Source organism: Silene latifolia, chromosome 11 (genome assembly GCF_048544455.1).
Source record: "Silene latifolia isolate original U9 population chromosome 11, ASM4854445v1, whole genome shotgun sequence".
In the NCBI taxonomy this organism is placed as follows: Eukaryota; Viridiplantae; Streptophyta; class Magnoliopsida; order Caryophyllales; family Caryophyllaceae; genus Silene; species Silene latifolia.
In genome coordinates this window covers 6,888,592-6,915,261 of record NC_133536.1, presented here as the reverse complement: position 1 = coordinate 6,915,261, position 26,670 = coordinate 6,888,592, and the positions used below count along the sequence as shown (strand labels likewise).

At 35.7% G+C, this 26,670-nt stretch overlaps 3 protein-coding genes across 3 annotated transcripts; 2 read left to right on the top strand and 1 right to left on the bottom strand.

Moving 5' to 3' along the window:
• Positions 1 to 2,030: 2,030 nt before the first annotated feature.
• Positions 2,031 to 4,331, top strand: LOC141610831 (ethylene-responsive transcription factor WIN1). The gene is made up of 2 exons (XM_074429090.1): positions 2,031 to 2,180; positions 2,849 to 4,331. The coding sequence occupies exons 1-2, from the start codon at positions 2,104 to 2,106 to the stop codon at positions 3,306 to 3,308; spliced, it is 537 nt and encodes a 178-aa protein (XP_074285191.1). The 5' UTR covers positions 2,031 to 2,103; the 3' UTR covers positions 3,309 to 4,331.
• Positions 4,332 to 10,711: 6,380 nt separating this feature from the next.
• Positions 10,712 to 14,178, top strand: LOC141610832 (RHOMBOID-like protein 5). The gene is made up of 5 exons (XM_074429091.1): positions 10,712 to 11,234; positions 11,666 to 11,826; positions 13,274 to 13,452; positions 13,540 to 13,790; positions 13,882 to 14,178. The coding sequence occupies exons 1-5, from the start codon at positions 10,951 to 10,953 to the stop codon at positions 13,952 to 13,954; spliced, it is 948 nt and encodes a 315-aa protein (XP_074285192.1). The 5' UTR covers positions 10,712 to 10,950; the 3' UTR covers positions 13,955 to 14,178.
• Positions 14,179 to 14,247: 69 nt separating this feature from the next.
• LOC141610833 (DCC family protein At1g52590, chloroplastic) lies at positions 14,248 to 17,007 on the bottom strand. Its single transcript, XM_074429093.1, has 5 exons — positions 16,536 to 17,007; positions 15,230 to 15,287; positions 14,776 to 14,883; positions 14,552 to 14,644; positions 14,248 to 14,449 (listed from the first exon to the last, which is right to left on the bottom strand). Exons 1-5 carry the CDS (start codon positions 16,714 to 16,716, stop codon positions 14,359 to 14,361), a joined length of 531 nt encoding a protein of 176 aa, XP_074285194.1. The 5' UTR covers positions 16,717 to 17,007; the 3' UTR covers positions 14,248 to 14,358.
• Positions 17,008 to 26,670: the final 9,663 nt, after the last annotated feature.

The following is a 26,670-nucleotide window of genomic DNA, read 5'->3' as shown; positions in this document are numbered from 1 at the left end:
AGTGAATGTAACAGTAAAATATACGGAGTAGTAAAACTTTGTTAAGAGGTTGAACAAATGGTCCTAGGTAGAGAACTATTGACCATGCATATTGGTTGTCAACTTGTCATAGATGCATTTGATTCAGAAAATATTTAGAAATTAGAATAATATACTGTACAATAAATTTGGTAGAGTAGTAGTCAAATAAATGGTACTATGACATAATAGGCACACTCATAATGGACCACCTTAGAAATTCTTTTGTACTACAAACCCTAACTTGTGCCAAATTATTAGCCGTTGTATTATTTATATATTTTTATTTTTTATTTCATCTAGTAATTACTCCCTCTGTTCCGATCATTTGTTGTCCTTTTCCATTTTGGGTGTCTCAGTCATTTGTTGTCCTTTCTATTTTAAGAATGGATTTGATGAGTAATTTTATCTTTCACACTCAATTTATTCCACTTGTCATTTAGTTATTGGTCTTTTCCTCTTTCCTTGATCTTTGTGCCAAAACAAAAGCACAACAATTGACCGGGACGGAGCGAGTAGTATATATGCATGCAAGTTAAGTTCTTAAAATCTCAATTACATTTCAATAGGTCTCTTTTAAAACGGTAATATTCGTCTTAATTTTAAAATGGGTCAAGTACATACCATTTGTATATATAAAAATGCATAGGAAAAATCAATATAATAGTATGATATTATCTGTTTTAAACTTAAGACGGATAATATCGTGTTAAATGAAAATTTGTGATTGCATATACTACAATAAGCTAGTCTTATTTCGGAATGACATATCCGTTTTATCATTAAAACGAATTCTAAGTAACACGGAGTACGACTTAATGATAGTAGAGGGACAAGCTTATACTTAGGCTCTGTTCAATTCTTTCTGACATATATAATTTTAGCTTATTTCAGTTCAACTCTATTAAGTTCAGTTTAGTCCATTTCAATTTAATTCAGCTTATCTTTTCACTGAACTGAATCGAACTGCACTGAACTGAATAGAGCTGAGTTGAACTAAAGTGAGCTACTAATTCTACTTCAGATAAATTCAGTTCAGTCCAGCTCTATTTAATTCAATTCAATTCAATTCAACCTAACTTCATTCAATTCAGTTCAACTTCTATCGATGAAAAGAACAAGACCTTAATCCCTAAGCATCTAGTTGGCCCTACAAAAGTAATATTTAGTATCTATTTAATCCCGCATTTTATTTAAAACAAATATACTCAAAAATTTGTGATTGTGAATAGACATATATATACTCCAACTCTTCACCTTCTAAATAATTAATTTATCAACTCTTTCGAACTAAGATTAGCAGTCAAACAATGCAATTTTTGATATAGTTATCTTTATAATCATTTGGATACTAACCCTACTCTTCCTTTGTTTTCTAACATATATAGACGCATTTTAGAATGAATACAAGTAACCTCTTTAGTTGATTAATTTCAGCTCATTTTAGTTCAGTTTAGCCCATCTCTTCACAAATTAATTCTTACTTCAGCTTCATTCAGTTCAGCTTAGCTCAATTCAGCTCAGTTCAATTTACTATTTAATTCAGTTCCTATCGGCCGAAAAGAACAGTGTCGTACCGCAACTTTATGAAATGGAAATAGCACTCGGAACTACAACATTAAATTACTCCCTCCGTCCGATAATTTATTTGTCTATTTTATTTTAGGCGTTTTGGTCAGTTGTTTACTTTTCTGTTTTAGAAATATTTTTTATGAATAATTAGATTCTCCACACTCAATTTAGTCCACTTATTATCAAATAATTGATACTCTTTTTTTTTTTTTTTTTTTTTATCTTTATGTCAAAATTAAGGGCAAATAAATAACCGAAACGAACGGTGAGCGTAAATACAAATAAGGATAATATCGGGTGTGCACTTATCGACTGACGCGTAAGATCATCAGTCATGTTTAATGCAATGAGGGCTCCTCTTGATCTGTCTTTTGTACGTATAATATCTCATAATAACTTTATAAAATTTAATATCTGATCTCTCCTTTAATTCACTTCCTTATAAATATACCCTCTCCATAAACAGTTCAAATTTGTATCTATATTATTTTCATATATATAATATAAAAAAGAATGGTGCAGAAGAAATTCAGAGGTGTTAGGCAACGCCATTGGGGTTCTTGGGTAGCAGAAATTCGTCATCCTTTACTGTACGTACAATCATTTTATAAACTCGATCATCTGATTCTTTACGTTTTTAATCATTTTTATATAATATTTTAATCAAATGTAATGAATCGTTACATTTCAATATATAGTTACAATTTTTGTGCTTGGAAAGATTAATCATCTAAACATATGCACAAGCGTGTGACCATAGTATTCGATCGTATAAAAAATAAATGTAATAAATCTTCCGAACTTAATAATCATAATAATTCGATGATTATTATTTTTTAATTTTTTTTATTCCATGTTTTTGCTTATTATAAGGTGCAAAAGACTTCAGCAAATGAAGTCTTTTGAAGTATATTTTCAAACATTTACACTAAACACGAATGTTTTATTTCACATATAATTTTTCGAATAACTATATTGTGTAATACTAAATTTAAATCAAACTTTGCTAATTATCATCTTGACTTTATTAGTTTATTATAATCTTAAAATATGTACAAAGTATATTAATTTTCAGTTGAAAACCCATTATTATTATTATTATTATTATTATTATTATTATTATTATTATTATTATTATTACTCCGTATTATTATTATTATTATTATTATTATTATTATTATTATTATTATTATTATTATTATTTCTTCCTAACAAACCCTAATATATATCAACTCACATAATTTTGAAATTTTTGTAGGAAAAGAAGGGTGTGGCTCGGAACCTTCAAGACGGCGGAAGAGGCGGCAAGAGCCTACGATGACGCGGCCGTTCTAATGAGCGGCCGCAACGCAAAGACCAATTTTCCGGTCACAACCAATAATAATGCAACCAATACTACAAATGGACCAAACCATAGAACACCGGAACAATTATCTTCACTTCTAAATGCCAAGCTTCGCAAGTCATGTCAAAACTTCACTCCTTCCATCACTTGCCTTAGGCTCGACACCGAGAACTCAAACATCGGTGTTTGGCAAAAGCGGTTCGTTGGCGGCCAGCCTAACTCCGGTTGGGTCATGACCGTCGAGTTCAACAACAATAAACCGTCTAGCCAATGTAAGAACAACAACATCATGAACAACCAGCACCTTGGTTCTTCTAATGAAGAGGAGAGAATTGCCTTGCAAATGATTGAGGAGCTTCTAAACAATAATTAACTCGAAGGCGAATTTAAGTTTTGGGTAAGATCGTTCTACGATAATTACATAAGACGTGATAATTTTAAGGTTTTACAATAAGTTATAGGAGAAGTTATACTCACATGTTATTTTCCGAAATAACCTATAAAAAATAACATTTCGGTTATTATTTTTTATTCGGAAATTTGGGAAAATAACACGTATTTTATGTAACAGTTTTACTCCATATAATAAAATCTTATGTTGAAAACACATACACCAAAAATTTGAAAACATTACCATGTCTTATGATTAAACTCACATGTTATTTTCCCAAATAACTAATAAAAAATAATATTAATATTTTTTTATTAGTTATTTGGAAAAATAACACGTATTTTATGTAACAGTTTTATTTACTCCATACAATAAAAGTCTTATGTTGAAAACACATACACTAAAATTTGAAAAATATTACCATGTCTTCTAATTAATCTCACATGTTATTTTCCCAAGTAATTAATAAAAAATAATATTCCTGTTATTATTTTTTTATTCAGAGATTTGGGAAAATAACACGTGTTTTTATGTAACAGGTCATTCCATACACAATAAAAACTTACGTTGTAAACATTACCACGTCTGATAATTTACTGTAAAACGATCTTACCCAAAACTTAAAAGCGGATCGAGTCAAATCGATCGATAAGGTAACGGTCACTATCAAAATTGAGCATATATAGCTATATCTTGCATTAAGTACACTAAGGTAAGCCTTTAATAAGATGTGTACTGAAATACAACACAAAAACCTCCACTATTGTTGGCTGTTATGAATTACACTATTTCATGCAGATCATAGTATAAGAAAGAGGTAAACGATTATTTATTATTTTGGGGTAGACAATTTATAGATATGTAATTTTTACGTAAAAAAGTTATGTGTCCTATATTAGGGCAGACATACACAAATGTAATTCAACAACCATATGAATAATTTACCCTACATATATATGTATCTTGGCTTTTTTATTACATTTTGATCAATAATTATAGTATTCATTTACTTTGCATGGGCCATTATATATCTCTTTTTTGGAGCTACAAATGTATTGTCTTTCGAGCTCGATCTTCCCATGTTAAATTATTTTCGATATTTCCTTTATCCCAAAATAATCTTCTCATTTAACTGTACATAGTTCTCCGGACGTTGTTATATATATCTCCATTTTTGTTACAAAAAATATTTTTGTGAAAGGTTTGTATGATAGAATTCAAATATATTATTATCGTGTAATATTTTGTTTACTTTGATCACAGAAGCCAGACGAGTAAGTCTCGTATAAAATAGTTTTTGATATTATTATCGTGTCATGTTTTGAAAGCATCAGGCAAAAGAGCACTTCGCAAACTTATTTCAATTCTATACATTTCCTTTATATACTTATATTAATGCTTGTTTTCTTTTATTCATATATTTAGTTACATATTGATAAAAATTATAAAAATTTGATATTCACAATGTACTCGGTAAGACAATTTAAATAAGATTTCAGATGACTATCTTTTATGCTATATATAGGAGTTGTATTGAAGATTTCCCCCACTTATAAATAGTGTCCAAAAAACAAACGTATAGAAATGAATAAAATAGAGGAATTATATTACTTTGTTTAATCAAAAATATAAGACGACGTGATCATCATCATTTTATTGTTAATATTACCAACATAAAACACCTAAAAAAAACCATGTTAAAGAAATCAAATTCAGATAAATTTTGCCTCAAAAAATTCCGATCAAATCCAATTATAATCATATTTATTTTATGTTTCAAAACTTTGTTTACATTTACTTGTACAGTACTAAAGTACACAAATACGAAAACTCTCTGAAATAAATCAATTAACAGTAAATTAACTTTTGGCAGGAGTGTAAACTGTAGCTGTTAATTACTATAGTAAATATGTACAGTAATTAACGTTGTGTAAATCAAATAAAAATAATTTATACGTATTGACCTAAAATAACGCGTATACAGCACATAATTGTATTTATACCACACGTATGCTTTCTCCCACTTGTACGTAACTACAAATTCAAATATGCGGAAATTCCGACATGGTTGTCTACGTACTTTCATAGTTATTCTTTTTCTTTGTAAAATAAGTCGAATTCATTAGTCTTGTATGAGACGATTTCACGTTAAAATAGTTTAAAATGGTAAAACATAATTTTACTAATCGGTAAAGATGTAAAGTCGTTATTAAAAAAATTAATAACTTACACTCCCTTATACTCCTTTCTAGTCTCTATTTATTTCTCTTTGTTTGTGTGCATAAGTATTAAGGCGAGAAATAAAATAAGAGTAAAAGAGTTGGGTGAGGTTTGGTGATATAGGAGATGATGAATAATTAGAAGTTAAATAAGGAATTGTGGAGCCAAAACATTAAGGAAAATAATAAAATATGGGTAACAAAGTTGGGTAGGGTTTGGTGATAGGAGAGAGAGATGAATAAAATAAGAGTAAAAGTTTCCAAAATAAAAAAGGGAAAAAAATCTGAATAATACATTTAAGGAATTAGGGAAGAAAATAGTGAATAGGAGGGAGTACGATGTACAATAATACTATATGTAATAACCAAAAGGGTTTGGTGTGTTGGTTGCTCACCTCATTCCTTAACCATGAGGTCAGGGGTTCAATCCCTGCCCATTAGACTCGCGGCGAGGGGATTATATACTATTGTCGATGGTGAACACTCCGGTTTGCACCAAAAAAAAATATATGTAATAGCTAACTTATTGTATAACAAGTAGTAACCGAATTGGTAATATACCATTTCCCTAAATTCCGAGATATTTTAGTGATTAGAAATAATTATTTTAATGATTCGAAGACTATTTTTATCTAGCCTTCGAGTCTATTGTCTTTGGTACAAGGATGACCGGGTTGATATATTTACCGATTTACGTATTACTTCAAGTGAAATATTCATCTGAATCTCTTTATTTATTTAGTCTCTTATCATGTGTTCTTATTATAAGAATAAGAACGCATCTTAGAAAAATCGTTTTACGTAAAAATCATTATATGTATTGATCCAGAATGTGCTAATGTACTATTTACTACTTAATACTAATAATTAAATGTCAACGTTTACCGTATTTTGTTCATTGAAGTCCCTCTTTGTCTGCTTCTTTAACTTCATTTAATAAGTTTTATGGATGTTAATTAATTCAGCAATTACATAGCTACTTGTATTACGGATAAGTATTAACCATTGAATTAGATCTATCTGTTGGAGGTTGTGAACATTATCATTCTGACACGTGCATAAATTGTTTATCTCAATTTCGCAACTGTGAACAAACCATGCATGATTACGTTAATAATTAATAACTAGTTTTACCCAGTGTAAAATGCACGGATTTAATTATTAAACTTATTACTCCCTCCACTTTTTTATATATGACGTTTTGCATTTACGAGGTAAGCCTTTGACTTTAATATTTACAAAAATATATTTGTTCAAAAAATATAAAAATGGTACCATTAAATTCCTTACGAAAAACTCTTTCATATGAGTATACATATCATAATATTTAGTCTTATATTTTAAGAGATATTGAAGAGAGAAGGGAGTGTCTCGAAATGTGAGAAAGTCATATATAAAAAAGTAGAGGGAGTACTAGTTTTAAACACGTGTAAATTTACATGAGTATGCAATTCAAATATTGTTCTTAGCAAAAATATATAAAAACATAGTTAAGTTTTATAAACTCATATTTATGATAAATTACGTTTCGTATCAGGAGACCTAAAATGTACAATGCATGACGTTTGATTATTCGACTGCTCGTTGAAGCATGACTTATTCTCACGATAACTAAGTATGAGTTCCTACTTACCATGGTAATCGAGAACAAAGTTGAATGAAAACCGAGAAATATAAAATGAAATAAACTTTTTTTCACAATGATTAAAATAAATTTAATCTATTCACGTGAATATGTGCAAGTAGTTAGTAGTGATTAAGTTAATTAAGAAATTTATAATTGGTAAGGTCAAATAATGAAACATATACCTAGTAAAATTTGACCCTATCTGAACCCCGCCCATTTTTCTTGGGTCAATCCGTGATTATTGACTCATTGCCCAATATAACGAAAAATGGCACGTTAATTTAGGTAGTGTATGACCCGACCAACTCGACCCGATTGGTTAAATAAATATTTTATATTAAATGTGAATATATATACCCACACTATTATTTACAAAGATGCTATTTATATATATTTGAAATAATAAATAAATATTAATTAATTATAGTACTTTAAATTATACACATTTAAAAAAAATCAGTTGTATATAGCTTATATATTTTAATTAAATTACAAAATATTGAAATAAGATGTTAGAATCGCATATGGGTCGGGGCCGCGCCCGTCGAGTAGAAGAGAGTGTCCACTTTACAAGTTCAAGGAGGTTCCATCCAAAAACCTCCTTGGACATGTAAAGTAAACACCCTGTCCTACTCGACAGGCGCGACACATGCCCATGTGCGAATTTAACATGGTATCAGAACCCAAGGTTTAGTCTTGGGTTTCGAGACGAAGACGGGTCCGTAAAAGCAACGTCGTTCTCGTCCGACAAAAAGCGAAACTAGGCCACTATTTGGCGGGTCCGAAAAGCGACGACTTTTCCGCCCCACGAAACCGATTCGAAAAATTGACGTTCCTGTCGATTGATCGAAAAGGAGACCTTCATGTGAGGGTGTGTGTGAAGTATCACATGTTAGGTCTTCCACATCGGAGAAAGAGAGAAGTGTAATCTACTTTATAAGTCAAAGACTACTCTACCTATTGTCAATTGATTTTGGGATGTAAAATAGACATTTTCTCCTCCTCGAGGGGCGCGGCCCAAGCCCATATGCAATCTAACATAAGAATTCCACAAAATTAAATTTTAAAGTACTAGTTAATATCACATCAATGAAAAGTAATAAAGTTTACACATAATTTAAAGACAGTATAAATATTGGAAATCTTTATTATCCTATTTCAAAATCATTATAAACAACATTAATATTTGCTTTTTATACAGTTGAAATATTAAATAAGTAATTCACCAAAATCCTTAAATCGAACAAAAACTTCCATAAAATATGGAAAAAACATTAATTTGATCATAATTCTTTGGTTGGTAAGAATCAATTTCTGATTGAAATTGGACACCAATTATATGTGATTTTACCCATTAAAATTAACTTTTAGCCAAACTAATTTTGATTAGTTTGGAGGATTGGAAAAATGAGAAATAAAGACAGTAGTGGGAAATTTCTATGGTCATGCAAACAGTGCGGGTCCCACGTTTTTTGAATTTTTGAAAAAAAAGTTGTATATGATGTGGGTGAAAGAAATTGCTTTAAATATTATTGATTTAATAAAGATAAGATATTAATTAAATTAATCTTTGAACTTGCTTTCTTTGTCGTTAAAAACCACAAATACCTATATGAAACGGTTTTATACAAGTATATTATTGTAAAGTAAAATAATCATGAAAGTTGTAATTAAACCCCTTAACTTTGTTTAATTGTGAAGTTAAGTCTCATAAGTTTCATTTGGAGCAATCAAGCTCCTTAAATTTCACCAAAAAAGTAATTCAACCCCATTTTGAAAATTTTCACAAGAATTTTAATTAAAAATATTTTATATTAGTATTAAAAAATTTATTAAATACTAAAAATTAGTAATAGCAACTTTACGAAATTCTACGTATATAATTTATTAATCATATTGAAGCACACTTTTAGTATTCATATACATATATAATAAATTGTCTTTATACTATAAAATAAAATTAAAAAAAAAATTCTCAATAGTTAATATAAATATATAAGTTTTGAAATCATAAAACAAAATATTTTATATTTGATATATTGTATTAAAAGTGATTTTAATATAAGAATTTGGAGAAAATTTAGACAATGTGGCTGAATTTCACTTTTGGTGAAACTTAAGGGCTTGATTGTTTCAAATGAAACTTATGGGGTCTAATTTGATAATTGAACAAAGTTAAGGAGCTTAATTATCACTTTCGTGATTATTTTACTTTACCCAAATACTTACTTCCTATATCCTAATATATAGTTTACACTTACTTTATTTCCACTCACCGACTCACCACTAACATTGATTTACGTAATTTATTTTCGCAGTACACTTTTTACTCATTATAGTACTTTTTGCATTCAACTTTCCATTTGCTTACCCCTACTAAAAAACTTCAAACCTAATTCTCTCAATCTTTTCGCTATTGTTGAATCCTTCATCTCATTCAAACTTGTTCTAATTTCTTGAATTATGAATGATTATTCAAATATATAGTAAATATGTAATTCATTAACCTATTATTATTAATTAAATTGACTATTTGTTATAGTTTTTTTTATATTTTCTAACTTTTCTAATTAGGGTTTATGTTGAAATTAATTAAGGGTTAATTAGTGTGGGATGGTGGGGACTGGAGGTATTGGTGTAATTGGATGTTGCCGGTGACGTGGGTGGATATCGTCGGCGAGAAGGGCGGCATAGGTGATTGTTGTAGCCTTTCAACGGAGGCAATTACTACATTTTAACAAAAAAAATGGCACTCAGTGGCATTGTTGTACGTAATACATCAATTAGCAATAATTTTCACGGCAAATAGTACAACAATTAAATAATTAACCCCCACCCACTTCAACCCCCCAATGCAACCCTGTTGACGGCAACCTAGTCGCAGTCGGTCGGCGAACCATCTCACCCTCAACATTGATATCATAGGGTAGGTGAAATTAGAGGAGGAGGATGAATGTGTGAAATTAAAGATAACTTAGAGAGGGAAAATGGGAGGAAAAATGAGAAGGGTACAATTGTCAATAATGTACTACAATGAGTAAAATGTGTACTGCGAAAATCAGGATCCTTGATTTATCTCTTCATCACAAATTCACAAGTGCGAGAAATTTGGTCAATTCCTATTTAAGACACTTCTTTGATCGTATCACCGCGTCGGTTAAATTTCAAAAAATCACGTGTCCGATACTCCGACATAACCGGATACGATATTTCTCTCCCGTATCTGAGCAACATAGATTTTTAGTCGATAATAGTACATTCTTTTGGATATAAAACGGAACATTTACTGTCGAGAACAACGAATAGTCTTACGTCACAACTCACAAGTGCTCTTTTAATGGGTAAAGGTTGATCAAAAAGTTTTATTTTGCTCTATTTTTATTGGCAGAAATCGAACCCCTTACTTTATCATGGTTAAGGGTGGGAATAAGCAACCATATACAAAACTCGCCTAAACGTTAATTTAAAGTAATTTTATTATTCCCTATATTAAATATTTTAAAATTCTCTCCAAAATACTTATTAATTAGGATTAAATTAAGTCCATTTACACAAAACAAATTTGTAAAACTCCAAAATAACGTGAGAATTGAACTACAACAAAATCAAAAAATTACATCTTTCAAATTATGTGAAAAATAAATCACGTACCCTATTTTCTCCATGCACAAAAAAACTAAATTCCTTATTTCCATTCCTCACCTTACGTTAACGTTATCTCCCTCTCGCATTTCACATCAATTTAACACCTTAATTCCCCCTCCCTCATCCTCTTCCTATGGGGAAGAGGCAGGGCGACGTAGAGACCGGCGTGGGCGGGACGTTCTATTACTCAGCCCCGCCACCACCACCATTATACCCGCCGCCTCAAGAACCACACCTATCATGGCTAATGCCACTCATATTTGTTGTGGATGTCCTTTTATTTGTTTTGACAATGTATGAGAATAATTGTCCTGATACTTATGAAGAACCGGATAAATGTTTGTTACGTGATTTGTTGGGTCGATTCTCGTTTTTGCCCCTCCATGAAAATCGTCTAATCGGACCTTCTTCCATCACGTATGTCCCAATATCGTATTATATCATATCATATCATATTTTCTGTCCAATTTACGATTTTATGTTATAATCATAATTTTAATTTCTTTTGTAGATTCAATTTTTGTTACTAATCATCTGAAAATAGTTTTATTGAGTTTCGACATTAATGGTAAGTTTATGTACATCTGACCGTCATGGGTGGGTACGTGCATGGGGAATGGTTGCGGCTTAGGGGTAAAGCCACCCTTTAACATCATATGATGGATTATTTTTTTTGGTGTAAAGGGAGCCATAGTGGTAAGGGCGATATTGATGCTGACTGGGTTCGAGCCAAGGTCCTAAGTACACGCTCGTTTATTATTGTAATTTGGACGCTTATATAACGATTAAATATCAAATAGTCAAAATGATATATTTTTTATAACGTTTGTAATCGAAAATTTGATTAGGTTGGAGAGGTTGGGTGGACTACGAGTAGAGCTAGTACAAAACGGAGAATGGTGGAGGTTGTTATCTTGCTTATGGCTACATGCTGGACTCATCCATTTGATTGCCAACATGGTCAGTCTTCTTTTTATAGGAGTCCGTCTTGAAGAAGAATTTGCGTTTTGTAAGTCTCCAATATCTTTACCTCATGATCGTTTATATATTACTCTCTTTGTCTCAATCATTATCTTTTATTATGAGTTTGGAAGGAGGTGTAGGGCAGGGCGGGTTGGACCCTGTGGAGTAGAACTCCCTATTTTATAGTTTTCGGACGGATTAGAGACAGGTTGGTTGGGTCCGGAAAGTTTGACCCTAACCCGTCCCATGTCAAGGTTGGGTTGGATCGGGACTAGGCCGTGGATTGAGGGCAATGCAATCTTACTTATACAGTTCTCATAAAATAAATTGCAATCGAAGAATTCAGGCCCGTCTAAGCCCTAGCGCTCTATGTGCATTGGCACTGGGCCTCAAAATTTTGGGGCCCAAATCTTGGAATTATCCATATAATTTAAAAAAAAAAAAAAGGAATCAGCAAAGAGCATTGTATATGTATGAGTGTATGACTATTCTAATGCTTCATCAATCTCCTTCCCCAAATATAGAGTAATTAATTTCCTTTCCAAAAATATTAAATTTACTCTTTATTTTTCCCATAAACTTATGTAACCTTTCATTTGTAATCTTCTTTAAATATGAAAATATTATTGTCCTAAATTAATTACTCACAAATCATTCCAAATTTACCATTAGAGAGGATTTGAATCAAAACTTTGCAATATAGTATTAGCCATTCAAAGACATCATGAAAGTTTTATAGAGGATGATTTGTTGGTGAAAATCGATTATGAAAGAAGATGATTTGTTGGTGAAAGTCGATTATGAAAGAAGATGATTTGTTGGTGAAAGTTTGATAGAGGAAGAAGATTTAGTGGAGAAAGTCTATTATGAAAGTTCGATAGAGGAATTCGCTTAAAAATAAATTACGCGATAATAATCGATTTCAAATAACTTGTAGGTTGGATTAAACTTCTTTGATTTTGTAAATTGAAGGCCTCCTAATTTAATTTTTTTTTTGCACCGAGCCTCCACTTTTCTTGAGACAGCCATGTCGAAGATGTCTTAGCTTAGTGATTAAGAGTAGATGGAGGTATCGTGGACAATAGGTCCGAGGTTCGATTCCCCCTCCCGACTATTGTAATGCGACTAAGTGCGCGCTTTAAATAAAAATAAAATGCCTCGAAAGTTGCATCAAATAACAACAATTACTAAATACAAATAAGAAAACAATAACTTCACAATATAAGAGATATAACCAACATGGCTTGGCCCCAATGGTAAAAGAGTCCACCTTCTGACCATGAAGTCGCCCTGTTGGGAGGCGATTTGTAAACACCACTTTAAACCCACAAAGAGGTCGATGGTCTGCCCTGACCTCGAAATGAGTAAAGCCTACCCTTAACCTAAACTTTTATATATAAAAAAAACAATATAAAGAGATATATTTATTTGTTCAATTTTGTGTCTACAACTTTTTGAATATAATAAACCATGAAGAATTTCGCAAAATGCAGGGAGAATAGGACCAATATATGTAATATCAGGATTTGGAGGAAGTTTGATGTCTTGCCTAAATGCTATTCAAACTCAGAAAACGCGCATTGTTTCTGTCGGAGCCTCAGGTGCACTCTTCGGACTTTTAGGCGCCATGCTCTCCGAGCTCATTACTAATTGGAGCATTTACGCCAACAAGGTAAATTCCCTCTCATTGTTTACCGATGACAAAAACTTATCCTTCAGAGTTCAGACTGTAACAGATTTAATGGTGATTTTCTTGCAGTGTACAGCATTACTGTCACTTATGGTCATCGTGGTGTTAAATCTAGCAGTCGGACTAATTCCTGGAGTAGACAGTTCTGCACATATTGGAGGATTTATTTCCGGGTTTTTGCTGGGTTTTATCCTTCTGATTCGGCCTCAATATGGTTATGTCAATCGCAAGTACCTTCCTCCCGGTAAACCAAGAAAATCCAGACATAAATGGTATCAATATATGTTCTTCCTGATATCCTTCATCAGCTTAATTGTCTGGTATGTCCTATACTCCTATCTCTCCTTAAAACGCGTATTCACGACTTTTTCATACGAATAATAAGACTGATTTCCAAAATGTTCTTTACAGGTATGTATATGGGCTAACCAAGGTACTTACAAACTATGATATGGAAAGTTGGCGAAATTTTAAGATAATATAGCATTCCTATTTCTTCTGCTACAAAATGACGAACAGTTTTTCCGTGTTTGTAATACCTAGATAGTTAGGATGAAAAACTAGATGAAGAGCTTTATCTCTTCCTCCTTCATGTATTTCGGTTAAATCTTATGTTCATGAATCACGACTATAAAAATGAATTCTGTGTATTATGAACTACGGCTTTTCATGAGCTATATGACGCGATATTAATCATCGTCTATACAATTTTACTTCTGCACAAGACAGGGGTTGTGCCAAACAGCAAGCAGTTAAGAGAAAAAAAGCCGACTTCAATGAGTTCATAACGTTCTTGATGGGCGCTTGCGTATATATATATAAACTCGTACAATTTATACTTACATTCAGACATTCAGTATGCTGCAAGTTTTAAACACAGATTTATTACTAATCAACATATAACTCACATGAGTCTGACTTACCGAAAATATTGTATCTGTTGTCTGCTAGATTGTCGTATGCAAAATCTCGAATGAACCTGGGATAATAGTATAAGACCATAGAGGAAAAATCTTTTATCAGCGGCAAATTGGAGATTCAATCAGTCGTAAATCAGTTAAAGAAAGAGGAAGCGACTTACAGAGGCACGAGATGTAGGAAGAATGCCAACTGTGGAAACGGTAGATTTATGTATTCCATTATCTTTAGTACAGCTTCAGACTTTATGTAAGATCTGTCCATAAATTAACGGATCAGAAACAACTGTGGAAACTTGAGTTGCAAAAATACACGCAGGACGGTTTCACATAGAGCGTGCTCTATGAATGCCACAGTCTCTAATTAAGCGAATAAATAATCGCATACCTATCCTTCTCAACAAGAACAACACTTGAAATATCGTCAGGAGCCCTTCCTGATCTCTGTAACAACTTCTTCCCCGCTTCACTTTGGAGCGCTTCATATCGGATATTCCTGCCAGTCATACAATCTTAGTTTATGGCTATGACTGTATCAACTGCTCAATGCAACTAAAGTTGGAGATGACAAACTACTTGACCACCAACATATCTTTCAAATTTATCAACCAACCAAATAACTCGCGTTGTTCATTTGGATTCACTACTTGTTCATTTTCGTGAAAATTTTAATTTTACACAAAAATTAAAATTCCTTGCAAAAGTATGCAAGCTGAGCATATCGATTTCCTTGCAGAATGAAAACAGTAAAATTTCTGTCTTGACTTTGAGTGCGACCTTGTCAGGCAGCATCACATTGCCCTTAAAATACAGAAAATGCCTGCAAACGCAATGGTACTAACCTTTTCTGATCATTGTCTCGAACAAACTTCACTCCACCATTACATAAGTTGCAAACACCTGAAATATAACATGAAAATTCAGACTTTTTTCATTAACAGTTTCGACAACCACCTCAAACACCTAGTAAGAGTATTAGCAAAGACGCTCTACGGAAGTCTATGCAGCACCAACAAATAGAAATACAAGCGTGCCATTTCATGTCACATCGCTTATTTCATAATCATGTTACTGAAATTGTACTCATACAGTCATACAATGGTCTTACACAGAACCAACTCTAACAGTGCAGGCGCTGTAACAATTAGTACACGGTATTACATTAAAAATGATCACTTCATACCCCAAATCAACCGGCAATTCATCACCGACTATATATACATACTCCCTGTGTCTCAAACATAATCGGACGCCTGACTTTTCAAAGTCGAACCTCAAGTCCTCAACAGCTCTCAAAGTGGTGGAGCGACAAGGGCTAGTAGGAGCAGTCACCCATTAAACATCTAAACAATGAAAAAATTGAATCTTGTACTTAAAAAGTTCCGATTTTTTATAGTTACGCCACTCGTTTACTACTCCCTCCGTCCCGGTCATTTGTTGTCCTATTCCTATTCCATTTTAGGTGTCTCAGTCAATTGTTGTCCTTTCTATTTTAGGAATGCATTTGATGAACAATTTGATCATTCACACTCAATTTGGTCCACTTGTCATCTAGTAATTGGCTCCCTCCTCTCTTCTTCGTCTTTATGCCAAAACCAAAAGACAACAATTGACAGGGAGACGGAGGGAGTATTATTCACCCTGAATATAAACTCATTACTTTGAATTCCGCCCCCATCATCAATAGCTAATCTTGTTTAACACCCAACCAGTAACGGAGCAAGGATTTGAACCCTGCGGGAGCGAACGGGTTATGATATAAAGGGAACTCAATCTTTATTTTGAAAATTTCAACTAAAATTTTTGCGATTTCCATCCGCTAGCGGGGCGAGCGCCCCTACTAGCCCCTAGCTCCACCAGTGCACCCAATTAAGCTAATAATAACACAATCCGCAAAACTAGCATTAAATGAATCACATAGCATTAAAATACGCCCGTCTCTTAAACCCGTTTCAAATAAGATTTTGTGCACCACTAGACACTAACCAGTAACCATCATATCAAAATATAAATACAATTAATTTGGTTAATTATTCCAAACATGAAACTGTAGTTTCTAAATGTTAATGAAATCAAAATACCCGTTAAGCAGTTAGGCAGTTACCTATAATAAAAGACGTAAATAAATGATTAGGATGTAGGGAGTACCGTCGAATAGCATGATAGGGCGGGAATCTTTGTCGAAGTAAGTAGAAGTAGCTTGAACCCAGTCCACTCCATCTGCGCCACGTGTCATCCGAGTCATGAGATTCGAGAATCTTGCATGACGGCGTTGAAGATGCGATGGTGATATACTCAAATTTAATCCACCGGGAAATGTTGCTGCCATTTTTTATTGGGTTTCAATTGCCAAATAGAGTTTGTCGGTTTTATGTGTTACACTGATTTTGTTTTGAGCGTTGTGTTGTGTTTGTGTTGCACAATGCACATGGATAGCCGCCAACGTGGAGATCTCGTTGCCTACGGTGTAATTAAGGATGTTAGTGGATCGTATTCGATGGTATAAGCCTGAGTAGACCTCCGGCTACATGACAGGTTTGGCTGAGCCAGGTCGGGTCCTTTACTCAGAACTTGCACAATTCGGGTTAAATTGAATCGTGTTTAGCCATAACCGTGTTACATGATCATGTTTTTTAAGAGGCTTAGGCGCTCAATTTTTTTGGATTGAATTGACTCGGAGATTTGACGGATCGAGTCGGGTTGGGTGTGCCACTGAAACAAGGACACTATCTAATGGGCTATAGTGTTGGGTTAGAGTGAGGATCCTCTCCATTACCTCAAAAGTAATGGATGGTCCATTACTCCTAATACACCATTATAGTATGTAGGGTAATTTGTCAATAACCACCTAATATGACCTAAATTTTACAAATAACCACCTAATATGTCGATTTTTACTAATAACCACCTTAATTTCAACAAAAGTAACACCTAACTTTGATTATGTTGACGATTTTATTAAACTCGAACTTTTTACGACTTAAACTTAAGTAAAATACCTATACTACCCTTCATTAATCATTAGCCACCCCCAACTCACACACCCTTACCTTTACTTCAACCTCTCAAGAACACCCCTAATTCAACCTCTCAAGAACCCTAACTTTAATTCAATCCAATCAATTGACAAAAATCAAGTGTCCAGTATGTAAACCATGTATGTTAAGGCAATTACGCCCATGGCTATCACAGAACCTGCTTGGGAGGTCAAATTAAGGTTCTTCCATTCTCTCCTTATAATTCGGGACCTTCGCTGTCGATATTTTAAATGGTCTTATTGATGGCGCCACTGAATTGCGGTTGTTGTTCAAAAGTGTGGTAATTGATGAAGTTGTTGTTCGCGTTTCGCACTACTCCTGTTTTTCACGATTAATGTTCGCGGCGTCAATTTTTGCTAGTTGAGTGATTCTTTTTGGTGAAAACTAAATTTTGTGTGATTGTCGAATTGGATTTGATAGTTGAAGGAAATTAATGGAGTCCTGTTGAAACGAGTGGATAAATCACTTGACAATTACCTAGAGATCAAAAAGAGGAACATTTTGGCACAAATTGAATGGATTTTTCAATTGTAATTGAATTAAAATTAGGGTTCCTGAGAAGTTAAAATTAGGGATTTTTGACTCATGAGAAATGAGAGGTAAGGGTGTGTGACTGACTGACTGTGACTTGGGGGTAGGTAATAATGAAGGGTAGTTTAGGTACTTCACTTAAAATTTAAGTTGTTGAATCGTAAAAAGTTCGGGTTATGTTGTAACACCCCCGTACGCCATGATGCCTTACCAAGGACCATCCCAGTGTATGACGGTGTCACCATCTCGGTTTCCCGAGGAGGTAGATCAAATTAGACAATAAAAGAACTATTGTAAACATTAATATATCTTATACAGTACGACTCATTACAACGTCTTTATAATAAAAGGTACAACTATAACACTCATGACTCTGCCTCTCTAGACTGGTAGCGTGATGACTCGATCCCTCCAATCCTAGCCGCCATCATCAACAATACCGCTAAGCCAACCGCTCACCATCCCGAATGGATCACCGCAGTTTCACAAAACAACAACAACGGGGTCGATCGACTAATCAAATTTAAGACAAGATAACAATATAAACAAAATGATCATCCTCTATCCCAGTCTCATGACCTTGCCCGATGAATCGACTACACCCCGAAGGGTATAGCCTGCCAGATTACCCATCGCAACGTAATCCTCGCCGTCACAGTGACCGCAGCCCATCCCACCTAGTCCAGCTCATCAACGAGCGACTAATAATCCCTGTCCCTTAATGTGCACATCCCCTCCCGTGGCGGGTTCCACGGAGGGCGAACTAGGGTGTGAAGTCACTTTCGCAAGTGACTCCACCACCATCACAACACACACAGCCTTACCGTTGTCACTACACCACAACACCACCACCATCACCACCACACCAATACCCGATGATCAGCAGATAACACTCATACACAATACAATCACAATCTTAAATCAATTAACAGTGAACTGAGTAGGGAAACCCTACCTCAACGCAAAGCATGCAAGACTTCCAATTACAGCCACGCACGACTCCAATAAGCATCCTAACAATGATAACCATCTCCTATTACGCAACTATTGTAATACTACGGATTTTTATAAGCTAAGTACTCGACCGAGTAGAGCCTACTCGGCCGAGTAGTGTCAATAGTGTAGTCTGTTTTGGTTCTGCCGAGGAATACTCGGCCGAGTATGAAGAATACTCGACCGAGTAGAGGATACTCGGCCGAGTATACACTTTACTCGACCGAGTATCCGGTCTGGCGAGTAATATTCTAGCGGTTTGATTCGGAAGTAATTAGAACGATATATATTTCGTTAAACAGTTTCCTAAAACATAATTTACAAAACCTAATCATCGTACGACGCTCTAATCACTCCGAATATCTCCTATGTGTGTGTGGATAATCGTAGCAATCGCATTCAATCCTTTATTCCTCCGTCGGTAAGTCTTTATCCCCATGTTTGTTGATGATTGTTCTAGGGTTTGTCTTTGATTATGAATTTGGGGGAAATGGGGTTTTGCATATAGTGTTTGCGTTATGTGATTGCTGATTATCATTGTTGTAGGTGACGATGTGGTAATTGTTATGCATATTGTATGATTGATTGCAGCATAGCGGATTGCGAAAAGGTAGGGTTTCTCCTACTCAGTACTGTTAATTGATTGAGATTGCATATGTTCATAATTGTTGTTATCTGCTGATCATCGGAGGATGGGTGTTGTGGAGACTGTGTTGGTGTGGTTGTGGTGTTGTGACAGCTGTGATGCTGTGTGTGTGTGATTGTGGTGGAGTCACTTGCGGGAGTGGCTTCACACCCTAGTTCGCCCTCCGTGGAACCCGTCACGGGAGGGGATGTGCACATTAAGGGACAGGGATTGTTAGTCGCTCGTTGATGAGCTGGACTAGGTGGGGATGGGCTGCGGTCACCCACTGGTTGCGAGGATTACCTGTTGCGATGGGTAATCTGGCAGGGCTTCACACTTCGGTGTGTAGTCGGTTACTGTGTGAGATCGATGATCATCTGGTTGTATTGTTTGTTGTCTTATATTGATTGAGTAGTACTGACCCCGTGTTGTTGTTTTGTAAAACCTGCGGTGATCCATTCGGGGATGGTGAGCAGATTGTGACAGGTGATACATTTATTGAGCTTGGGGCAGTCATGGGAGAGTCACCACGCTGGATTAGATGACACCATCATGAGCCTTAGTTATTGTCTTGGTAGTTGTTGCCATTTGGATAATTCGTTTATTAGATTTTGGAGACTATGTAACTTTTATAATTACGTACATTAATAAATGTGTTTGGACTGTTGCTTTTGATATATACTAACCTCGGGCAACCGAGATGGTAACAACCTTTCATGTTGAGGTAGTCCTGGTAAGGTACCTTGGTATGAGGGGGTGTTACAAAGTGGTATCAGAGCCGACGATTCCGGCACCTAAAACAAATGAACCCAATGAACTTAGAGAGTCTAAATAAAATGAACCCGGGGAGAGTTGTTTGGAGCTGCCGCAAAGACTTGGGAGACGTCCCGAAGTCGCATTAAGGCTCTTACGATCTCAAGCCGGTCACATGGGGGGAAACTGTTGTATGTTTGAGTCATGTGAGTTTGATATTTATAGTTTGAATCTTGTGCATGGTTGGATGAAATGATGAAAGAAGTGGAATGTGATAGTTGTTGAAAGATACATCGAGGATTGTTGATGTTAAACTTTGAGCATGAATATGTTGGCATGTTAAGTGTTGGAACATGGTAAAATATGAAAGGTGAATTGTGAATTGGTATCTGATTGATATTGAGCATGAAGAATGTGATCATGTTACCTGTTTAATACAATCTTGAGCATGAAGTATGGTAGTGGTACATGTGCATATGAACATGATAATGTTAATGCTTGATTGTTGGTAGTAGCATATGGGTACGGACAGGTGTTTATATACATGAACGTCGTGTCTAATTTTCATGTGAGTATGATAAGAGTTCACTTGTGTACTAGTTTCTTGAAGTATTGAGTTGTTGTTGTTGCCTTATGCATGTTCAAATTGTTTTGGTTTAGCAAATTTGATTTGTATGATGATCGATTATGGAAGGGTTGTCTTAAAACTGTCATAATTTGAGTTTTAGAAATGATATGGCTGTGATTCCAAGTTGAGGTGATAGCTTGTCCTCTTACGATTCTAACGATAGGTCACACGGCCAAAATGACCAAGTAACGAGTGAGATATGACTGTTTTACGAAAACTGGACGTTGCTGAGAATTGTGCCGATACTCGGCCGAGTAGTCCCTACTCGGCCGAGTATCTTTCATACTCGACCGAGTATTCCATATTCGGCCGAGTAATCTTTCTGTGATAAGTCTGTTTAGCCTCTGGAGTCGTGAACTCGGCCGAGTAGTCTCATACTCGACCGAGTAAGGTCTATTCGGCCGAGTGTTCCCAATACTCGACCGAGTAATCCTTCTGCGACAATTGAGTTTGCTTCTGGAGTTGAAAACTCGACCGAGTAATATAGTTACTCGACCGAGTACCTTGTACTCGACCTAGTATGTTATGTACTCGACCAAGTACCTTGTACTCGACCTAGTATGTTATGTACTCGATCGAGTACCTCATTGGGCGGCCACTTTGAGTCGATGGCTATGTTATTACTTTTGTTTTGAGCCGGTGGCTATGTTTTTACATTGTTTCGAGTCGTAGGGCATATACACATGTATGTTTTGAGTCTTAACGTTTTTTTTTTTATATGTGGGACGGTCTTGATACGTAAGTTACCGGAAGTTATGACATGGAGAATGCCGGCTTATGAGAGATAAGTGTTGGATAAGGAAGACATGTGTTAATGTGGTTGTGAGAAATAGTGGAGAAAGGAAAGGGAAGAATGATGAGATAATCGAGGTAAATAGCATGTTTTGTGAGATATGGTGAGTGATATAGTCGTGTGTTGAGTAATATAAAAGTAAGTATATATGGGCAAAAGTAATGTAAGTTTAAAGAAACGTGAGAATGAAAGATTGAGATGAGGGATACGAATAGTAACATTTCGAGATGTGTAAGGACTTATAGAGGGAGACGGTTAGCATTGTGTTGCTTAAGGATATATGTAATGAAAGGTTGTTTTAGAGGGATAGAGAAGAGGGGTATATAGTGAACTTAGAGGAAGTTATGTCGCGATGTAGATTTGTAGATAGTGACTGAGTTTGGGAATTTGGAATATCAAGGGGGAGCCTAGTGTGTAATTCTTTAGACAGTTAACGGTATGAAGTGAATTTTTGGTTTCCTAGAGATACGACTAATGGAAGAGTAACCATTAGTGTGTAGACTTGATGGTGACAAGGGTGAGTGAGAAGCAAGATGAGATAGGATAAATGATAAGAAAGAATGATAAGATATTGATATGAATTAATGGAATTAGAGTTGTGGAGCTATGAGAAAATAAACAAATTACTAAAGAGTTAAGTAGAAAGAGGAAGGAGATGAATTATTAATTGGTATTATTGCGTGAAAAGGAGGAAAGAGGGATGGACGTAAGTAGGAAATTACGGAAATTTACGATAGCCTCATTGGAGGGTGTGAGTTAATGGTTATATAGGAGAACAGGACGACGAGTTAGCCGTGAGTTTCGAGGTATTAAAGGAATAAGAAGCTTGTAAAGTATTTGCTTGATCTGAGATTTTGGTGGAGAGTTAGGTAACGATATGATAAAGGATAGAATTGGGAATAATGTTGAGGTAGATTCTGTTGATGGATTAGATTTTCGTTATTTGGGATGATAACCAAAGAGAGAAAACGGATTGTTATATTAAGAAGTGATAGTACGAGAGTAGTCACATGAAGGATGTTGGTTTCATAGTATTGTCACTAGTGGTTGAGGATGATGTTACTTTAGGGAAGCTAGTTGTTCTAATGAGGTTGATTTTGTAGAGACCAGATTGATATGTATGGTTGTGAGAGAGTATAAGATGTGGTTATATGAGGCGGTTGTTAGTAGTTGAGTATTAATGGTATGGTTACATTTGGCAAGGGGTGATGGTTATGCGAATGGGAGAATATGTTATGAGGGGTGTACGAGTTAAGCTCGGGTGAGAGGTAACTTTTATCTGGTGGTAACTTACGTGATCAGGATTGACTAGTTGGATGTGGTTATGGGTCTATGATGTGTATAAATGTTTGTGTGAGGTTCTGACCTCACGAGAAGCGATATGGTGTGATAGTCATAAAGTTGTTATATGAATGTTTGTGGTATATGTTGGGTACGACAATCTAATGGAATAAGGTTCAAAAGGTAATAATTTGATTGATCTGGCATGGATAGTTAAAATCGTATGTGTATTGATGATACATATTTTATTCCGTGAAAAGGTATGGATGATATGCATGAGATTCTTGTATGTTTATTCCGTATAACATGTTGTGCTATGATCAAGTAAAGCAGTTTTGAGTAAGTTTTCTTGTCTGGAGAGTTATACTGAGTCAGTGTTTGTGGGAATTATATGTGGGTGTGATGTTTATCGATGTGGTTGTTGTGCCTCGGGTGGTGATCCGGGCACGGTAATTCGTGTTGTGATGCAGGCATTTTCGCGCTGCGGTACGGCTGTTGGTGGCGGTGTGGCGATGCCGTCACCGGTTGTGGTGGAGTATATGAGGTGGTTATGATTTGAGTTTCGAAAGTATAGACCAGTTATGCACAGATTGTTGTTTTGTTGCTGTTGTTTCTTGTGAGTTTTGGTTAGACATGTAGACCGTTGTTTTGTTTGTTGATGTGTCTTACCGATTTCGATTTGGAATGAGGGTAGAGTATGATATGAAAGAGAGTTGTATATGTTTTCGTTTTGTCATGGTATAGTGATATTCTCGTTGATGGGACATAGTTGGGATAGTTATTACTGATAATTTTGATCTTGTTCTAGATGAGGCTTTGGTAGACATGGTAATGGCAAGTGATTCGTAGAACATGTGTGGTAATGATCTGATATATGCAGGTGGTTCATAATCCTTTGTTGAGACAGTGAGTGTAGGGTGTTGGGTAATTAGTGTCGTGTTAAGTTATGTATGAGTCTTGCGGTAATGAAAGAAAGGAACTTGAGGATCTAGTGTGAGTGTACGTAACAAGTGTGGATCATGAGTTATGCTTTTGGCGATAAGAGTTTTATATAGTTTATATAGAGAGGTATGTCGTGTTGCGGTAATGTGGAAGAGTTAGAGTGTTTGTTATGGTCAGGATTTTGTGGTATTGGCTAGATGGAGTGCAGAATGAGTTGAGGTATGAGAACTGTTTAAGTAAGAGAGCCTTGGAAATAGGAATGGTTATAGGTGTGAGGGTATAGGAGGTTATCTTTGATATGTGGTGGTGAGGAAGATAATGAGAGGATATAGCTGAGGATCTAGTATTAGTGAGTTACGAGGACGTAACATATGTTTTAAGAGGAGTAGAATGCGGCAAAGAGCGTTTGAGGGTTGTGCATGTCGTAGTATATCTGGAAGTAGAGTGTTGGTGTAGCATAAAGGATGGATCTTTGTTGTGATTGATTTTGTTAAAAGGGCATGACCGTGCTTGTAGTAGTGTGAAGCTTAGGAGTGTGAGAATATTTCGATGGTGTTGCAGTTGGATGATGATGTTTATGAGTTCTATAGTGCTGACAGTTGGATGATGATTTTATGAGTGTGAGTAAACTTCGAGGACGAAGTTCCTTTTTAGGGTGATAGAATGTAACATTCCGTTTGATGTTATGAGTATCTTGATATTGGATTTTCTAGTGGATGATATGTTACGGAGCTAGCAGCGTTGGTGTTGGTAGTGTGTGGAGTTAGTGTCGAGAGAGTTATAATGTAGTTGACACGATATCGTGAGCAATGTGTGAAGGTAGGAATAGTTGGTGGAGTTGGTGTTAAGAGTTCATGGTTTCATGTTTTATAGGTTGGGGTTTTGTTTTGAGTTCTTAGTAGCATTGTTGTGTCTTGACCGAGTTAGTATGTTTGTTTTTATGTATGGGTTGAACTTCGGGGACGAAGTTCTTTTTAAGGGAGGAAGATTGTAATACTACGGATTTTTATAAGCTAAGTACTCGACCGAGTAGAGCCTACTCGGCCGAGTAGTGTCAATAGTGTAGTCTGTTTTGGTTCTGCCGAGGAATACTCGGCCGAGTATGAAGAATACTCGACCGAGTAGAGGATACTCGGCCGAGTATACACTTTACTCGACCGAGTATCCGGTCTGGCGAGTAATATTCTAGCGGTTTGATTCGGAAGTAATTAGAACGATATATATTTCGTTAAACAGTTTCCTAAAACATAATTTACAAAACCTAATCATCGTACGACGCTCTAATCACTCCGAATATCTCCTATGTGTGTGTGGATAATCGTAGCAATCGCATTCAATCCTTTATTCCTCCGTCGGTAAGTCTTTATCCCCATGTTTGTTGATGATTGTTCTAGGGTTTGTCTTTGATTATGAATTTGGGGGAAATGGGGTTTTGCATATAGTGTTTGCGTTATGTGATTGCTGATTATCATTGTTGTAGGTGACGATGTGGTAATTGTTATGCATATTGTATGATTGATTGCAGCATAGCGGATTGCGAAAAGGTAGGGTTTCTCCTACTCAGTACTGTTAATTGATTGAGATTGCATATGTTCATAATTGTTGTTATCTGCTGATCATCGGAGGATGGGTGTTGTGGAGACTGTGTTGGTGTGGTTGTGGTGTTGTGACAGCTGTGATGCTGTGTGTGTGTGATTGTGGTGGAGTCACTTGCGGGAGTGGCTTCACACCCTAGTTCGCCCTCCGTGGAACCCGTCACGGGAGGGGATGTGCACATTAAGGGACAGGGATTGTTAGTCGCTCGTTGATGAGCTGGACTAGGTGGGGATGGGCTGCGGTCACCCACTGGTTGCGAGGATTACCTGTTGCGATGGGTAATCTGGCAGGGCTTCACACTTCGGTGTGTAGTCGGTTACTGTGTGAGATCGATGATCAGCTGGTTGTATTGTTTGTTGTCTTATATTGATTGAGTAGTACTGACCCCGTGTTGTTGTTTTGTAAAACCTGCGGTGATCCATTCGGGGATGGTGAGCAGATTGTGACAGGTGATACATTTATTGAGCTTGGGGCAGTCATGGGAGAGTCACCACGCTGGATTAGATGACACCATCATGAGCCTTAGTTATTGTCTTGGTAGTTGTTGCCATTTGGATAATTCGTTTATTAGATTTTGGAGACTATGTAACTTTTATAATTACGTACATTAATAAATGTGTTTGGACTGTTGCTTTTGATATATACTAACCTCGGGCAACCGAGATGGTAACAACCTTTCATGTTGAGGTAGTCCTGGTAAGGTACCTTGGTATGAGGGGGTGTTACAACTATACTCAAAGAATCACTCAGAAGAACACAAAGCAGAAACTTACCTACATTACGCATCGACGGTGACATAGACGACCACCACTTCCGTCATCCTTTTCTCGGCGAATCTCGTCATTCCCATGGTAGAGGTTTAGGCTAATTTCATTAAAGTGTGAAGATATGGGGTGATAGGGTAGAGATAGGCTAGGGTTAGAGAAAGAGGAACTGTCGACGAAATGAGAAAATGAAATGAATCTCGCGAACTTGCGTTTATATTAACGTGTCGACAGCAGCCATACTCGGTCGAGTACAAGAGTACTCGGCCGAGTAGGCTCTACTCGGTTGAGTATGGGTGATACTCGGCCGAGTAGCCTCAGCTAGGTCGAGCAAGTAAT

Bases quoted from the DNA above. Each gene is read 5' to 3' on its own strand.
- LOC141610833 (XM_074429093.1), bottom strand. From the start codon at position 16,716: ATGGCAGCAACATTTCCCGGTGGATTAAATTTGAGTATATCACCATCG. The intron at 14,884-15,229 runs GTTAGTACCATT...TATGACTGGCAG, and splicing joins CGAGACAATGATCAGAAAAG to GAATATCCGATATGAAGCGC. The intron at 14,450-14,551 runs GTAAGTCGCTTC...CTATTATCCCAG, and splicing joins TTCCTACATCTCGTGCCTCT to GTTCATTCGAGATTTTGCAT.
- LOC141610831 (XM_074429090.1), top strand. From the start codon at position 2,104: ATGGTGCAGAAGAAATTCAGAGGTGTTAGGCAACGCCATTGGGGTTCT. The intron at 2,181-2,848 runs GTACGTACAATC...AAATTTTTGTAG, and splicing joins GAAATTCGTCATCCTTTACT to GAAAAGAAGGGTGTGGCTCG.
- LOC141610832 (XM_074429091.1), top strand. From the start codon at position 10,951: ATGGGGAAGAGGCAGGGCGACGTAGAGACCGGCGTGGGCGGGACGTTC. The intron at 13,453-13,539 runs GTAAATTCCCTC...ATTTTCTTGCAG, and splicing joins GGAGCATTTACGCCAACAAG to TGTACAGCATTACTGTCACT. The intron at 13,791-13,881 runs GTATGTCCTATA...TGTTCTTTACAG, and splicing joins TTCATCAGCTTAATTGTCTG to GTATGTATATGGGCTAACCA.